The sequence below is a fragment of the Argopecten irradians genome, chromosome 8, assembly GCF_041381155.1.
Source record: "Argopecten irradians isolate NY chromosome 8, Ai_NY, whole genome shotgun sequence".
Lineage (NCBI taxonomy): Eukaryota > Metazoa > Mollusca > Bivalvia > Pectinida > Pectinidae > Argopecten > Argopecten irradians.
In genome coordinates, this window is record NC_091141.1 from 42,216,505 (window position 1) to 42,236,057 (window position 19,553).

At 35.8% G+C, this 19,553-nt stretch overlaps 1 protein-coding gene across 1 annotated transcript in view; it reads right to left on the reverse strand.

The window, feature by feature from the left end:
* LOC138330409 (uncharacterized) overlaps positions 1-19,553 on the reverse strand; it is a 46,752-nt gene that overhangs the window by 26,168 nt on the left and 1,031 nt on the right. The window contains exons 2-6 of the mRNA XM_069278008.1: positions 11,134-11,317; positions 10,302-10,471; positions 9,571-9,676; positions 8,251-8,351; positions 3,604-3,765 (exon numbers count right to left, since the gene is read on the reverse strand). Of these exons, the coding sequence (XP_069134109.1) occupies positions 3,604-3,765; positions 8,251-8,351; positions 9,571-9,676; positions 10,302-10,471; positions 11,134-11,281 (687 nt within the window). The 5' untranslated portion in view covers positions 11,282-11,317. The remainder of the gene's footprint in view (positions 1-3,603; positions 3,766-8,250; positions 8,352-9,570; positions 9,677-10,301; positions 10,472-11,133; positions 11,318-19,553) is intronic.

Genomic DNA, 19,553 nt, shown 5'->3' on the forward strand with positions numbered 1-19,553 from the left:
TAACAGAGAATGTTCCAAATTTATACACTACCCGGCATACGGAATAACATGGAATGTTCCAAATTTATACACTACCCGCATACGGAATAACAGAGAATGTTCCAAATTTATACACTACCCGGCATACGGAATAACAGAGAATGTTCCAAATTTATACACTACCCGGCATATGGAATAACAGAGAATGTTCCAAATTTATACACTACCCGGCATATGGAATAACAGAGAATGTTCCAAATTTATACACTACCCGGCATAAGGAATAACAGAGAATGTTCCAAATTTATACACTACCCGGCATACGGAATAACAGAGAATGTTCCAAATTTATACACTACCCGGCATACGGAATAACAGAGAATGTTCCAAATTTATACACTACCCGGCATAAGGAATAACATGGAATGTTCCAAATTTATACACTACCCGGCATATGGAATAACATGGAATGTTCCAAATTTATACACTACCCGGCATACGGAATAACAGAGAATGTTCCAAATTTATACACTACCCGGCATACGGAATAACAGAGAATGTTCCAAATTTATACACTACCCGGCATACGGAATAACATGGAATGTTCCAAATTTATACACTACCCGGCATATGGAATAACAGAGAATGTTCCAAATTTATACACTACCCGGCATATGGAATAACAGAGAATGTTCCAAATTTATACACTACCCGGCATACGGAATAACAGAGAATGTTCCAAATTTATACACTACCCGGCATATGGAATAACAGAGAATGTTCCAAATTTATACACTACCCTACATGTACTGAATAACATGGAATGTTTATTGTTTTTGGAGTATTTTTTTTATTTTTGACAATCCCATACAAAATTGTTTTACTCTAACAAATTAAGCTGCGAATAATACCTGCTCATATGAGAAACAAGCAGAGAACTTTATTCTAAATACATACTGAAAGGGAATATATACATTTGATAATCATCAATTTATTTTTTTCAAAGTTAACTTTCCTAACATCAAATATACATTATGATCTATCAGGGTTACCCTCCAAATTTCACTGGAATTTATTTTTACAGTGGAATTCCACTGTAGATGCACTGGAAATTCAAATGAAAAATTCCACTGTCACTGAAATTTTAGTGACTTTTAAGTTTCCAATGGAATTCCAATGAAAATTCTGCGAATCTTACCACTGTTCCACTAGAAATACCACTACACTAGAAATACCACTAAACTAGAAATACCACTACACTAGAAATACCACTACACTAGAAATACTACTAAACTAGAAATACCACTACACTAGAAATACCACTACACTAGAAATACTAGAAATACCACTACACTAGAAATACCACTACACTAGAAATACCACTACACTAGAAATACCACTAGAAATACCACTACACTAGAAATACCAGTAAACTAGAAATACCAGTAAACTAGAAATACCACTACACTAGAAATACCTCTACACTAGAAATACCACTACACTAGAAATACCACTAGAAATACCACTACACTAGAAATACCAGTAAACTAGAAATACCACTACACTAGAAATACCACTACACTAGAAATACCACTAAACTAGAAATACCAGTAAACTAGAAATACCACTACACTAGAAATACCACTACACTAGAAATACCACTACACTAGAAATACTACTACACTAGAAATACTACTACACTAGAAATACCACTACACTAGAAATACCACTAGAAATACCACTACACTAGAAATACCACTACACTAGAAATACTACTACACTAGAAATACCACTACACTAGAAATACCACTACACTAGAAATACCACTACACTAGAAATACCACTACACTAGAAATACTACTACACTAGAAATACCACTACACTAGAAATACCACTACACTAGAAATACCACTACACTAGAAATACCACTACACTAGAATATACCACTAGAAATACCACTACACTAGAAATACCACTACACTAGAAATACTACTACACTAGAAATACCACTACACTAGAAATACCACTACACTAGAAATACCACTAGAAATACCACTACACTAGAAATACCACTACACTAGAAATACCACTACACTAGAAATACCACTACACTAGAAATACCACTACACTAGAAATACCACTACACTAGAAATACCACTACACTAGAAATACCACTAGAAATACCACTACACTAGAAATACTACTACACTAGAAATACCACTACACTAGAAATACCACTACACTAGAAATACCACCCACTACACTAGAAATACCACTAGAATTCCAGTGAAATTTTCTGTTTTGTGATCAGTACCCCGATTTATTCCACAATTATACTTTCTGCCAGAATGAAACAAAGGGGAGTAACTCTGACAGATCGGAATGTCAAATTCATATGCCCCATGATAAACAACTTCCATAATGTCTATTCATTTCAGGATAAAATATTTAAAAAAAAAATTCCATGTTATACAGACATGACTTAGATGATTAGTAAAAGCAAAGCTGATTATCATTAGTACAAAGTAGTACGTAGGTCACAAACCAGAAGGTGTGGTAAGAAAGCAGTGTTAGGATTGCTAGAAACCATGCATGCACCATCATACACACTGAAAAATCAACAAAATCCATTTATACAAAATGTTAAAAAAAATCATAATGTGCAAGATGGTTATTGTATGCTTCATAAGTGAAAAGACATCACAATAAATCAACAAAATCTGTTTATACAAAATGTTAAAAAAGATAATAATGTGTAGACTGTTTTTTATTTCATTTTTTTTCCATGTGATTAAAGGCCCATTACCTTTGTGAAACAGAAGTTAAAAGTTTCTTAAAAACAATAATATTATACGAAAAAACACCGACCCAAGATTCCATGCGTAAACTATGTTAACAGTGAAAATTCATAGCGCTGTTTTGCCGTCTGGCGCAGTGATAATCAACTGGCGCGCGGTAATTAGGACGACGGCGGGAAACAGTTAAATTGTTAGTAAGGTGATGACAAGTGTAGTATTAACGGTAAATTAATAACTTTAGTGACTCTATTAAATTATTTATTTTGTTTTACATTCCCATTTTAAAAATTAAAAGCTGTTTCGGAAAGATAGTGGCCCTTTAAATAAAATGTATTTCACAAGTGAATAGACATCACAATAAATCTCTGTTTCTCAAACATGGCTACAGTAGAATCATAGCACTCATAAATAAAATGGCCTTGAAAGGTAAATTGGGCATGTTAACACAGAATTATGTCACCTCAAAAACCAGTTATTTTACAGTAAACTGCTGTTGTGAGGAGGAATGTAATGTGTTTATACAAATTGAGTGTTGTTAGTCAAAGTTTTGTCACAACAATCCCTATATACCCTGATAGTTAGATAGATAATCATAACAAAAAAGAAATAAAAGTAACAAAAGAAATAGAAAAGGACTTTTCTAATAAAACATGATTAGATGCTGACAAGTAATAGTTTGAAATTCTTCATCACCAAGTCATGCAAGAAAAAAAATTGTTGTGAGCAATAGAATATCAAACTGGTGATAAAACTGTAACATAAACTAAATAATGAACAACAAACAAATACCAAAACACTGAATTAAATATTGAAATGTGTGAGTTACCTCCCCTTCAGACATGAGCAACAGACTATCAAACTGGTAGAAGATAAAGCTGGACGGCTGGTGTATAGTAGCTACCACTGTTTTGTTGTGCTGTCTGGCGTACATTTTGAGAGTCTGTACAAGACTGAAAGCTGTGCTGTAGTCCAGGCCTGATGTCGGTTCCTGTAAAGACAAGTGGCATCACTACTCACACACCTTTTCCACAGTTATTCACTGTTTTAAAATTCTAGCTACTCAACCATTTGTTTTTGTTTCAAGTATACACCAGGTTTAGGAGAAGGCGGGAGGGGGTATAATTATTCTGTCTTGGTGACAATTGGCGTCGTTTTCAACCGTTTTATTGCTGGTTATATTTTTAAAGACCAAAATTTTTGCGATTTAATTGATCTAAAAACGGGAAAATTATGTTAGCGATTTTAAATTTTTAGTGATATACAATTTAATATCATAATATTTTTCAACCATATCTCATTATTTTCAAATTTTCGCAATCGTAGCAATGTCCCATGAAATCACAAAAATATCATCCCCATGAAAATAAGAGGTTATACATATCATTTATCAAAAAAGTTTCCTATACCTCAGAACTCAACATAAATATAAACACTTACATCAAGGTAGATCATGAGAGGATCAGTGATCAGTTCACAGGTGATATTTAAACACTTACATCAAGGTAGATCATCAGAGGATCAGTGATCAGTTCACAGTGATATTTAAACACTTACATCAATTGATATTTAAACACTTACATCAAGGTAGATCATCAGAGGATCAGTGATCAGTTCACAGGTGATATTTAAACACTTACATCAAGGTGATATTTAAACACTTACATCAAGGTAGATCATCAGAGGATCAGTGATCATCACAGGTGATATTTAAACACTTACACAAGGTGATATTTAAACACTTACATCAAGGTAGATCATCAGAGGATCAGTGATCAGTTCACAGGTGATATTTAAACACTTACATCAAGGTGATATTTAAACACTTACATAGGTAGATCATCAGAGGATCAGTGATCAGTTCACAGGTGATATTTAAACACTTACATCAAGGTGATATTTAAACACTTACATCAAGGTAGATCATCAGAGGATCAGTGATCAGTTCACAGGTGATATTTAAACACTTACATCAAGGTGATATTTAAACACTTACATCAAGGTAGATCATCAGAGGATCAGTGATCAGTTCACAGGTGATATTTAAACACTTACACAAGGTGATATTATAAACACTTACATCAAGGTAGATCATCAGAGGATCAGTGATCAGTTCACAGGTGATATTTAAACACTTACATCAAGGTGATATTTAAACACTTACATCAAGGTAGATCATCAGAGGATCAGTGATCAGTTCACAGGTGATATTTAAACACTTACATCAAGGTGATATTTAAACACTTACATCAAGGTAGATCATCAGAGGATCAGTGATCAGTTCACAGGTGATATTTAAACACTTACATCAAGGTGATATTTAAACACTTACATCAAGGTAGATCATCAGAGGATCAGTGATCAGTTCACAGGTGATATTTAAACACTTACATCAAGGTGATATTTAAACACTTACATCAAGGTAGATCATCAGAGGATCAGTGATCAGTTCACAGGTGATATTTAAACACTTACATCAAGGTAGATCATCAGAGGATCAGTGATCAGTTCACAGGTGATATTTAAACACTTACATCAAGGTAGATCATGAGAGGATCAGTGATCAGTTCACAGGTGATATTTAAACACTTACATCAAGGTAGATCATCAGAGGATCAGTGATCAGTTCACAGGTGATATTTAAACACTTACATCAAGGTAGATCATCAGAGGATCAGTGATCAGTTCACAGGTGATATTTAAACACTTACATCAAGGTAGATCATCAGAGGATCAGTGATCAGTTCACAGGTGATATTTAAACACTTACATCAAGGTAGATCATCAGAGGATCAGTGATCAGTTCACAGGTGATATTTAAACACTTACATCAAGGTAGATCATCAGAGGATCAGTGATCAGTTCACAGGTGATATTTAAACACTTACATCAAGGTAGATCATGAGAGGATCAGTGATCAGTTCACAGGTGATATTTAAACACTTACATCAAGGTAGATCATCAGAGGATCAGTGATCAGTTCACAGGTGATATTTAAACACTTACATCAAGGTAGATCATGAGAGGATCAGTGATCAGTTCACAGGTGATATTTAAACACTTACATCAAGGTAGATCATCAGAGGATCAGTGATCAGTTCACAGGTGATATTTAAACACTTACATCAAGGTAGATCATCAGAGGATCAGTGATCAGTTCACAGGTGATATTTAAACACTTACATCAAGGTAGATCATCAGAGGATCAGTGATCAGTTCACAGGTGATATTTAAACACTTACATCAAGGTAGATCATGAGAGGATCAGTGATCAGTTCACAGGTGATATTTAAACACTTACATCAAGGTAGATCATCAGAGGATCAGTGATCAGTTCACAGGTGATATTTAAACACTTACATCAAGGTAGATCATGAGTGGATCAGTGATCAGTTCACAGGTGATATTTAAACACTTACATCAAGGTAGATCATCAGAGGATCAGTGATCAGTTCACAGGTGATATTTAAACACTTACATCAAGGTAGATCATGAGAGGATCAGTGATCAGTTCACAGGTGATATTTAAACACTTACATCAAGGTAGATCATCAGAGGATCAGTGATCAGTTCACAGGTGATATTTAAACACTTACATCAAGGTAGATCATGAGAGGATCAGTGATCAGTTCACAGGTGATATTTAAACACTTACATCAAGGTAGATCATCAGAGGATCAGTGATCAGTTCACAGGTGATATTTAAACACTTACATCAAGGTAGATCATCAGAGGATCAGTGATCAGTTCACAGGTGATATTTAAACACTTACATCAAGGTAGATCATCAGAGGATCAGTGATCAGTTCACAGGTGATATTTAAACACTTACATCAAGGTAGATCATGAGAGGATCAGTGATCAGTTCACAGGTGATATTTAAACACTTACATCAAGGTAGATCATCAGAGGATCAGTGATCAGTTCACAGGTGATATTTAAACACTTACATCAAGGTAGATCATCAGAGGATCAGTGATCAGTTCACAGGTGATATTTAAACACTTACATCAAGGTAGATCATCAGAGGATCAGTGATCAGTTCACAGGTGATATTTAAACACTACATCAAGTAGATCATAGAGGATCAGTATGATCAGTTCACAGGTGATATTTAAACACTTACATCAAGGTAGATCATGAGAGGATCAGTGATCAGTTCACAGGTGATATTTAAACACTTACATCAAGGTAGATCATCAGAGGATCAGTGATCAGTTCACAGGTGATATTTAAACACTTACATCAAGGTAGATCATGAGAGGATCAGTGATCAGCTCACAGGTGATATTTAAACACTTACATCAAGGTAGATCATCAGAGGATCAGTGATCAGTTCACAGGTGATATTTAAACACTTACATCAAGGTAGATCATGAGAGGATCAGTGATCAGTTCACAGGTGATATTTAAACACTTACATCAAGGTAGATCATCAGTGGATCAGTGATCAGTTCACAGGTGATATTTAAACACTTACATCAAGGTAGATCATCAGAGGATCCGTGATCAGTTCACAGGTGATATTTAAACACTTACATCAAGGTAGAGGATCAGTGATCAGTTCACAGGTGATATTTAAACACTTACATCAAGGTAGATCATCAGAGGATCAGTGATCAGCTCACAGGTGATATTTAAACACTTACATCAAGGTAGATCATCAGAGGATCAGTGATCAGCTCACAGGTGATATTTAAACACTTACATCAAGGTAGATCATGAGAGGATCAGTGATCAGTTCACAGGTGATATTTAAACACTTACATCAAGGTAGATCATGAGAGGATCAGTGATCAGTTCACAGGTGATATTTAAACACTTACATCAAGGTAGATCATCAGAGGATCAGTGATCAGTTCACAGGTGATATTTAAACACTTACATCAAGGTAGATCATCAGAGGATCAGTGATCAGTTCACAGGTGATATTTAAACACTTACATCAAGGTAGATCATCAGAGGATCAGTGATCAGTTCACAGGCGATATTTAAACACTTACATCAAGGTAGATCATCAGAGGATCAGTGATCAGTTCACAGGTGATATTTAAACACTTACATCAAGGTAGATCATGAGAGGATCAGTGATCAGCTCACAGGTGATATTTAAACACTTACATCAAGGTAGATCATGAGAGGATCAGTGATCAGCTCACAGGTGATATTTTAAACACTTACATCAAGGTAGATCATCAGAGGATCAGTGATCAGTTCACAGGTGATATTTAAACACTTACATCAAGGTAGATCATCAGAGGATCAGTGATCAGCTCACAGGTGATATTTAAACACTTACATCAAGGTAGATCATCAGAGGATCAGTGATCAGTTCACAGGTGATATTTAAACACTTACATCAAGGTAGATCATGAGAGGATCAGTGATCAGCTCACAGGTGATATTTAAACACTTACATCAAGGTAGATCATCAGAGGATCAGTGATCAGTTCACAGGTGATATTTAAACACTTACATCAAGGTAGATCATCAGAGGATCAGTGATCAGTTCACAGGCGATATTGGCCCGCTTCTTCTCTCCCCCGGATAGTCCTCTTGTCCACATGTCACCGATGACTGTTGGAAATAAAATACAACTTAGTCACCAGACTGACAAACAACAGCATTTACAGGATAACAAAAGATGCTTCTGATCCTTTCAATGGTGGCTTATACATGTAAGGATATATTGGTCTATATGGCCTCTTATAATTACAATGTATCAGAATTTTGTGTTTTATCCCTAACAATAATCGCCTTTATCCAAAACAACACATACATTCTTAATATCAATGTCATTGCAACAACACGTGTACAACATGGACAATTTGGTCTCTTGGAAATGATTGCCTTAATGATTGTCTTTACCCATCACAACCAATATCATCTGATATCATTGTAGATATCAGTTATTGTTGATCCAGAAGCCACTCTCTCTAAAGAGGTGAGATAACAAAAGGCCCAATGGGCCTAAATAGTCATCTGACTATTACTAAAAATACAACAATAGAAGTACATAGTAATTGATTTTTGTTTACAAGAGGCCCGGCAGTCACCTCAGTATCACTGGAATAGGAAAAAAATGGTGAATTTGGCATATCTGTGGGAGGGAGGGTTTGTTTGTTTGATTATTTTAACATCCTATTAACAGCCAGGGTCATGTAAGGACGGCCTAAAATAGCGGCTGTGGTGGCCATCATAAATTCCGTCTTTATCCAAAAAATAAAACAAGAATCGAGACCATGTCAGGATCAATTAAGGCAAGTTTTAGTTCATCCCATTGATGGAATTTAAAAAGAAGTTTATAGTGTGCTAAATTATGTACAGTGTTTGATGTTCCGACACTGGACATTGGTAAAACAGTTTTTCAATTTGAAGATAAATTTGGAGTCTTCTGATTCTAAGGCTGGATTGAAGTTTCAGGGGTGGAGGAGTTGAGGTAGTTTGAATTCTGTCTTTGCATATTAAAGAGTTATCTCCCTTTTGGATAGGTATCCATTGTGATGTCATAATTTTGTGAGTGCAACTCACATCATTTTCTCTGAAAAAATGTGACGTTACCTCCGAAACACAATGTCACAATCAATACCTACTTGCAAGGGCAGATAACTCTGTAATATGCAAACATGGAATTTGTAGAGATAAGCTTATCTGGGAACAAACAAGTACATATGTCAAATTAAACAATCTTCAGTTTGAATAGAAGACTTTAAATTTTTCTATTGAACTTAGTATTTACTTTTTAAATTTATTTACTCTTTAAATTTTTTAAATTTTTTTAAGAAAGAAGACTTACTTGTTTCAAGGCACTTGCTAAGGTCAAGAGCTTCTACAATTTCGTTGACCTTTTCTAATTTTTTTTTCTTTGACATCGAATCAGGAAGTCTAACCATAGCTGCAAACTAAAAACAGATGTAAAATGAATGTAACAAATCGATGACTGACCCGTCAGGTCAGAGACAATACCTGGACTAGATACTGTCTGTTATAATGTAAAGGTCACAGTGGGTTTTCTCTTGTGTTTGAGTCAAAATATAATTATTGCTGAGGCAGCTTTTCTTTTGCTGTTTAAAGAGTGTTTAAAGATACCACAAAAACATGGTAGAAGTACAATCAAATAATGTATCATTGATTTGTCCCATCATTTGTCAGGTGATTAAGGTGTCACAAAATCACGTCAAAATATGACGTCACAATCACCGGATGGTGGGACTCAAAAATCAACGGTAAGTTGTACTTTACCCACATTATTCTGGTATCTTGAAACCGAGAAATTTGATTGGCTGGTACAGAGGTTATCTGAACACTACTTCAACATCGTTAGATTTTCTTTGTGTAGTTTCATATGATAAACATTTGTATTTCAATCAAATTATCTTAGCATCATTTGTGCCAAACTTATTCCAGAGAAAAATGGTACGACACATTCAAGCCTGTGGCGTATACTTCAAAATTATTTTTTCTGATTTAGGAAAATCCTCCGGAATTAAATGTTACCATAAAATTATTAATGAAAAACAAACTCACAGTCAAAGTTTCCTTTAAAGTAAGATTCGGGAAGAAGACATCTTGTTGGAGAACATAGCACACCTTGCGTTTTAGGGCTTTGCTGATCTTACTTCCATTTAGAGTGATCTCCCCTGACGACAGCTGATTTCTGCCTGCTAGAGTATTTAGTAATGTTGTTTTACCAGCCCCTAGAAATAAAAATAAAACTTTAGATAATAAGATGATATGACCGTTTCATATACATATATACCCGGTATTAGATACCATAATGCTTTGATTTTCCTCTTTTCTCATTGGATATATAAAACATGGTCATGTGAGGTTCAATATATAGCATATTGACTCTGTGTTTCCATTTTTAGAAACATAGAGTCAATGTACCTTATGTGACAACATTACCCAAAAAGCCTGTTTTTCAGGGTGATGTCCTGTAGCCATTGTTCTTCATGTAATTAACATATCAATCAGGTAATTCTTTTGACATTTGACAAAGGAACTACATATCTAAAAAAAGAAATTAAGGACCTTTGTTTCAGTCCATCTTGCATGTTTTAACGCCTTGGTAGAATCTGAAATAATGATCTCAGCGGCTTCATCCTCGGTCATTATTCAATTCAAACAAGGGCATTATAACACCATATGGACCCCAACAAAGGTCCATAACTGATCAATAATATTCGGGTCAAAATTATATAAAAACAGTTATTATCTTATATAATAAGGGTCAATCACACTAGTCACAAAATCACAAAAATATCTGGCTACCGTAGATGGTTAATATAATAAAATACAGATCATGTATACAGCACTAACAAATAAAGGCTAGATAATGTCATTCTACGCAACTGACCACTTGGTCCCATGATGGCCAGAAGTTGTCCAGCCTTGACCATTCCGCTGACATCTTTTAGGACTTGTTTTGGCCCTATATGGGCGCTGACATCTCTAAACACCAGTTCCATGCCCCTACTGCCTGGTTTAGTCTCTGGACTGGACATCTCTAATCACTCATACATCACTTGTGTGTTAGAGTTCTGAAAACACATAAGAATTATATTCAATATTTCAGATCAAACTATAATTCCTCCAATTTGTTTCCATGGTAACTGTTATTGAAGCATGTGATTGGTCAAACTATTGACATCCATATGTTATGATAATTGAACCAAATTTGAACAAAATTGATCCAAAAGTTGACAAGTTTATTTGATATTTTACAAACCTGTGTATAGTGACCTGGGTATCATGGCAACCACATTTTGGAAAAATATAATCTACCTGCACATCTACACATGGTCTGCAATATTGTTCTGAAGTCTCATTAAAATTGATCAAGTACATATTATTACATGAGGACACTAAAGTGCATATTGGAAAATTAGTGTATCCATTAATCAACATAATTAGGACATTTTGTGTCTACTCACCTGAAATCTTCCCCCTAAGTAATCATCAATGTGATTAGTACATTTTGACTACTCACCTGAAATGTTCCCCCTAAGTAATCATCAATGTGATTAGGACATTTTGTGTCTACTCACCTGAAATGTTCCCCCTAGGTAATCATCAATGTGATTAGTACATTTTGTGTCTACTCACCTGAAATGTTCCCCCTAAGTAATCATCAATGTGATTAGGACATTTTGTGTCTACTCACCTGAAATGTTCCTCCTAGGTAATCATCAATGTGATTAGTACATTTTGTGTCTACTCACCTGAAATGTTCCCCCTAGGTAATCATCAATGTGATTAGTACATTTTGTGTCTACTCACCTGAAATGTTCCCCCTAAGTAATCATCAATGTGATTAGTACATTTTGTGACTACTCACCTGAAATGTTCCCCCTAGGTAATCATCAATGTGATTAGGACATTTTGTGTCTACTCACCTGAAATGTTCCCCCTAAGTAATCATCAATGTGATTAGTACATTTTGTGTCTACTCACCTGAAATGTTCCCCCTAGGTAATCATCAATGTGATTAGTACATTTTGTGTCTACTCACCTGAAATGTTCCCACCTAAGTAATCATCAATGTGATTAGTACATTTTGACTAATCACCTGAAATGTTCCCCCTAAGTAATCATCAATGTGATTAGTACATTTTGTGTCTACTCACCTGAAATGTTCCCCCTAGGTAATCATCAATGTGATTAGGACATTTTGACTACTCACCTGAAATGTTCCCCCTAAGTAATCATCAATGTGATTAGTACATTTTGTGTCTACTCACCTGAAATGTTCCCCCTAAGTAATCATCAATGTGATTAGGACATTTTGACTACTCACCTGAAATGTTCCCCCTAAGTAATCATCAATGTGATTAGGACATTTTGTGTCTACTCACCTGAAATGTTCCCCCTAAGTAATCATCAATGTGATTAGTACATTTTGTGTCTACTCACCTGAAATGTTCCCCCTAAGTAATCATCAATGTGATTAGGACATTTTGTGTCTACTCACCTGAAATGTTCCCCCTAAGTAATCATCAATGTGATTAGTACATTTTGTGACTACTCACCTGAAATGTTCCCCCTAGGTAATCATCAATGTGATTAGGACATTTTGACTACTCACCTGAAATGTTCCCCCTAAGTAATCATCAATGTGATTACGACATTTTGACTACTCACCTGAAATGTTCCCCCTAAGTAATCATCAATGTGATTAGTACATTTTGTGTCTACTCACCTGAAATGTTCCCCCTAAGTAATCATCAATGTGATTAGGACATTTTGTGACTACTCACCTGAAATGTTCCCCCTAAGTAATCATCAATGTGATTAGTACATTTTGTGTCTACTCACCTGAAATGTTCCTCCTAAGTAATCATCAATGTGATTAGGACATTTTGTGTCTACTCACCTGAAATGTTCCTCCTAAGTAATCATCAATGTGATTAGTACATTTTGTGACTACTCACCTGAAATGTTCCCCCTAAGTAATCATCAATGTGATTAGTACATTTTGTGTCTACTCACCTGAAATGTTCCCCCTAAGTAATCATCAATGTGATTAGTACATTTTGTGTCTACTCACCTGAAATGTTCCCCCTAAGTAATCATCAATGTGATTAGTACATTTTGTGACTACTCACCTGAAATGTTCCCCCTAAGTAATCATCAATGTGATTAGTACATTTTGTGTCTACTCACCTGAAATGTTCCCCCTAAGTAATCATCAATGTGATTAGGACATTTTGTGTCTACTCACCTGAAATGTTCCCACCTAAGTAATCATCAATGTGATTAGGACATTTTGTGTCTACTCACCTGAAATGTTCCCCCCTAAGTAATCATCAATGTGATTAGTACATTTTGTGTCTACTCACCTGAAATGTTCCCCCTAAGTAATCATCAATGTGATTAGGACATTTTGTGTCTACTCACCTGAAATGTTCCCCCTAGGTAATCATCAATGTGATTAGGACATTTTGTGTCTACTCACCTGAAATGTTCCCTCCTAAGTAATCATCAATGTGATTAGGACATTTTGTGTCTACTCACCTGAAATGTTCCCTCCTAAGTAATCATCAATGTGATTAGGACATTTTGTGTCTACTCACCTGAAATGTTCCTCCTAAGTAATCATCAATGTGATTAGGACATTTTGTGTCTACTCACCTGAAATGTTCCCCCTAAGTAATCATCAATGTGATTAGTACATTTTGTGTCTACTCACCTGAAATGTTCCCCCTAAGTAATCATCAATGTGATTAGTACATTTTGTGTCTACTCACCTGAAATGTTCCCCCTAAGTAATCATCAATGTGATTAGGACATTTTGTGTCTACTCACCTGAAATGTTCCCCCTAAGTAATCATCAATGTGATTAGGACATTTTGTGTCTACTCACCTGAAATGTTCCCCCTAAGTAATCATCAATGTGATTAGGACATTTTGTGTCTACTCACCTGAAATGTTCCTCCTAAGTAATCATCAATGTGATTAAGTACATTTTGTGTCTACTCACCTGAAATGTTCCCCCTAAGTAATCATCAATGTGATTAGGACATTTTGTGTCTACTCACCTGAAATGTTCCCCCTAAGTAATCATCAATGTGATTAGTACATTTTGTGTCTACTCACCTGAAATGTTCCCCCTAAGTAATCATCAATGTGATTAGGACATTTTGTGTCTACTCACCTGAAATGTTCCCCCCTAAGTAATCATCAATGTGATTAGTACATTTTGTGACTACTCACCTGAAATGTTCCCCCTAAGTAATCATCAATGTGATTAGGACATTTTGTGTCTACTCACCTGAAATGTTCCTCCTAAGTAATCATCAATGTGATTAGGACATTTTGTGTCTACTCACCTGAAATGTTCCCCCTAAGTAATCATCAATGTGATTAGTACATTTTGTGTCTACTCACCTGAAATGTTCCCTCCTAAGTAATCATCAATGTGATTAGGACATTTTGTGTCTACTCACCTGAAATGTTCCCTCCTAAGTAATCATCAATGTGATTAGGACATTTTGTGTCTACTCACCTGAAATGTTCCCCCTAAGTAATCATCAATGTGATTAGTACATTTTGTGTCTACTCACCTGAAATGTTCCCTCCTAAGTAATCATCAATGTGATTAGGACATTTTGTGTCTACTCACCTGAAATGTTCCCCCTAAGTAATCATCAATGTGATTAGACATTTTTGTGACTACTCACCTGAAATGTTCCCCCTAAGTAATCATCAATGTGATTAGGACATTTTGTGTCTACTCACCTGAAATGTTCCCCCTAAGTAATCATCAATGTGATTAGTACATTTTGTGTCTACTCACCTGAAATGTTCCCCCTAAGTAATCATCAATGTGATTAGTACATTTTGTGTCTACTCACCTGAAATGTTCCCTCCTAAGTAATCATCAATGTGATTAGGACATTTTGTGTCTACTCACCTGAAATGTTCCCCCTAAGTAATCATCAATGTGATTAGTACATTTGTGTCTACTCACCTGAAATGTTCCCCCTAAGTAATCATCAATGTGATTAGGACATTTTGTGTCTACTCACCTGAAATGTTCCCCCTAAGTAATCATCAATGTGATTAGTACATTTTGTGTCTACTCACCTGAAATGTTCCCACCTAAGTAATCATCAATGTGATTAGTACATTTTGTGTCTACTCACCTGAAATGTTCCCCCCTAAGTAATCATCAATGTGATTAGGACATTTTTGACTACTCACCTGAAATGTTCCCCCTAAGTAATCATCAATGTGATTAGTACATTTTGTGTCTACTCACCTGAAATGTTCCCCCTAAGTAATCATCAATGTGATTAGGACATTTTGTGTCTACTCACCTGAAATGTTCCCACCTAAGTAATCATCAATGTGATTAGGACATTTTGTGTCTACTCACCTGAAATGTTCCCTCCTAAGTAATCATCAATGTGATTAGGACATTTTGTGTCTACTCACCTGAAATGTTCCCTCCTAAGTAATCATCAATGTGATTAGGACATTTTGTGTCTACTCACCTGAAATGTTCCCCCTAAGTAATCATCAATGTGATTAGGACATTTTGTGTCTACTCACCTGAAATGTTCCCCTAAGTAATCATCAATGTGATTAGTACATTTTGTGTCTACTCACCTGAAATGTTCCTCCTAAGTAATCATCAATGTGATTAGGACATTTTGTGTCTACTCACCTGAAATGTTCCCCCTAAGTAATCATCAATGTGATTAGTACATTTTGTGTCTACTCACCTGAAATGTTCCCCCTAAGTAATCATCAATGTGATTAGTACATTTTGTGTCTACTCACCTGAAATGTTCCCCCTAAGTAATCATCAATGTGATTAGGACATTTTGTGTCTACTCACCTGAAATGTTCCCACCTAAGTAATCATCAATGTGATTAGGACATTTTGTGTCTACTCACCTGAAATGTTCCTCCTAGGTAATCATCAATGTGATTAGTACATTTTGTGTCTACTCACCTGAAATGTTCCCCCTAAGTAATCATCAATGTGATTAGTACATTTTGTGTCTACTCACCTGAAATGTTCCCCCTAAGTAATCATCAATGTGATTAGTACATTTTGACTAATCACCTGAAATGTTCCTCCTAAGTAATCATCAATGTGATTAGGACATTTTGTGTCTACTCACCTGAAATGTTCCCACCTAAGTAATCATCAATGTGATTAGTACATTTTGTGTCTACTCACCTGAAATGTTCCCCCCTAAGTAATCATCAATGTGATTAGGACATTTTGTGTCTACTCACCTGAAATGTTCCCACCTAAGTAATCATCAATGTGATTAGGACATTTTGTGTCTACTCACCTGAAATGTTCCCCCTAAGTAATCATCAATGTGATTAGGACATTTTGTGTCTACTCACCTGAAATGTTCCCCTCCTAGGTAATCATCAATGTGATTAGGACATTTTGTGTCTACTCACCTGAAATGTTCCCCCTAAGTAATCATCAATGTGATTAGTACATTTTGTGTCTACTCACCTGAAATGTTCCCCCTAAGTAATCATCAATGTGATTAGGACATTTTGTGTCTACTCACCTGAAATGTTCCTCCTAAGTAATCATCAATGTGATTAGTACATTTTGACTACTCACCTGAAATGTTCCCCCTAAGTAATCATCAATGTGATTAGGACATTTTGACTACTCACCTGAAATGTTCCTCCTAAGTAATCATCAATGTGATTAGGACATTTTGACTACTCACCTGAAATGTTCCTCCTAAGTATAATCATCAATGTGATTAGGACATTTTGTGTCTACTCACCTGAAATGTTCCCCCCTAAGTAATCATCAATGTGATTAGGACATTTGTGTGACTACTCACCTGAAATGTTCCCCCTAAGTAATCATCAATGTGATTAGGACATTTTGTGTCTACTCACCTGAAATGTTCCCCCTAAGTAATCATCAATGTGATTAGGACATTTTGACTACTCACCTGAAATGTTCCCCCTAAGTAATCATCAATGTGATTAGTACATTTTGTGTCTACTCACCTGAAATGTTCCCCCTAGGTAATCATCAATGTGATTAGGACATTTTGTCTACTCACCTGAAATGTTCCCCCTAAGTAATCATCAATGTGATTAGGTACATTTTGTGTCTACTCACCTGAAATGTTCCCCCCTAAGTAATCATCAATGTGATTAGGACATTTTGTGTCTACTCACCTGAAATGTTCCCCCCTAAGTAATCATCAATGTGATTAGTACATTTTGTGTCTACTCACCTGAAATGTTCCCCCTAAGTAATCATCAATGTGATTAGGACATTTTGTGTCTACTCACCTGAAATGTTCCTCCTAAGTAATCATCAATGTGATTAGGACATTTTGACTACTCACCTGAAATGTTCCCTCCTAAGTAATCATCAATGTGATTACGACATTTTGTGTCTACTCACCTGAAATGTTCCTCCTAAGTAATCATCAATGTGATTAGTACATTTTGTGTCTACTCACCTGAAATGTTCCCCCTAAGTAATCATCAATGTGATTAGGACATTTTGTGACTACTCACCTGAAATGTTCCCCCTAAGTAATCATCAATGTGATTAGGACATTTTGTGTCTACTCACCTGAAATGTTCCTCCTAAGTAATCATCAATGTGATTAGGACATTTTGTGTCTACTCACCTGAAATGTTCCCCCTAAGTAATCATCAATGTGATTAGTACATTTTGTGTCTACTCACCTGAAATGTTCCCACCTAAGTAATCATCAATGTGATTAGTACATTTTGTGTCTACTCACCTGAAATGTTCCCCCCTAAGTAATCATCAATGTGATTAGGACATTTTGTGTCTACTCACCTGAAATGTTCCCCCCTAAGTAATCATCAATGTGATTAGTACATTTTGTGTCTACTCACCTGAAATGTTCCCACCTAAGTAATCATCAATGTGATTAGAACATTTTGTGTCTACTCACCTGAAATGTTCCCCCTAAGTAATCATCAATGTGATTAGTACATTTTGTGTCTACTCACCTGAAATGTTCCCCCTAAGTAATCATCAATGTGATTAGTACATTTTGTGTCTACTCACCTGAAATGTTCCCCCTAAGTAATCATCAATGTGATTAGTACATTTTGTGTCTACTCACCTGAAATGTTCCCCCTAAGTAATCATCAATGTGATTAGTACATTTTGTGTCTACTCACCTGAAATGTTCCCCCTAAGTAATCATCAATGTGATTAGTACATTTTGTGACTACTCACCTGAAATGTTCCCCCCTAAGTAATCATCAATGTGATTAGTACATTTTGTGTCTACTCACCTGAAATGTTCCCACCTAAGTAATCATCAATGTGATTAGGACATTTTGTGTCTACTCACCTGAAATGTTCCCCCTAAGTAATCATCAATGTGATTAGTACATTTTGTGTCTACTCACCTGAAATGTTCCCCCTAAGTAATCATCAATGTGATTAGGACATTTTGTGTCTACTCACCTGAAATGTTCCCCCTAAGTAATCATCAATGTGATTAGGACATTTTGTGTCTACTCACCTGAAATGTTCCCCCCTAAGTAATCATCAATGTGATTAGTACATTTTGTGTCTACTCACCTGAAATGTTCCCCCTAGGTAATCATCAATGTGATTAGGACATTTTGTGACTACTCACCTGAAATGTTCCCCCTAAGTAATCATCAATGTGATTAGGACATTTTGTGTCTACTCACCTGAAATGTTCCCCCTAAGTAATCATCAATGTGATTAGGACATTTTGTGTCTACTCACCTGAAATGTTCCCCCTAAGTAATCATCAATGTGATTAGTACATTTTGTGTCTACTCACCTGAAATGTTCCTCCTAAGTAATCATCAATGTGATTAGTACATTTTGTGTCTACTCACCTGAAATGTTCCTCCTAAGTAATCATCAATGTGATTAGGACATTTTGTGACTACTCACCTGAAATGTTCCCCCTAAGTAATCATCAATGTGATTAGTACATTTTGTGTCTACTCACCTGAAATGTTCCTCCTAAGTAATCATCAATGTGATTAGTACATTTTGTGACTACTCACCTGAAATGTTCCCCCTAAGTAATCATCAATGTGATTAGTACATTTTGTGTCTACTCACCTGAAATGTTCCCCCTAAGTAATCATCAATGTGATTAGGACATTTTGTGTCTACTCACCTGAAATGTTCCCCCTAAGTAATCATCAATGTGATTAGTACATTTTGTGTCTACTCACCTGAAATGTTCCCCCTAAGTAATCATCAATGTGATTAGTACATTTTGTGTCTACTCACCTGAA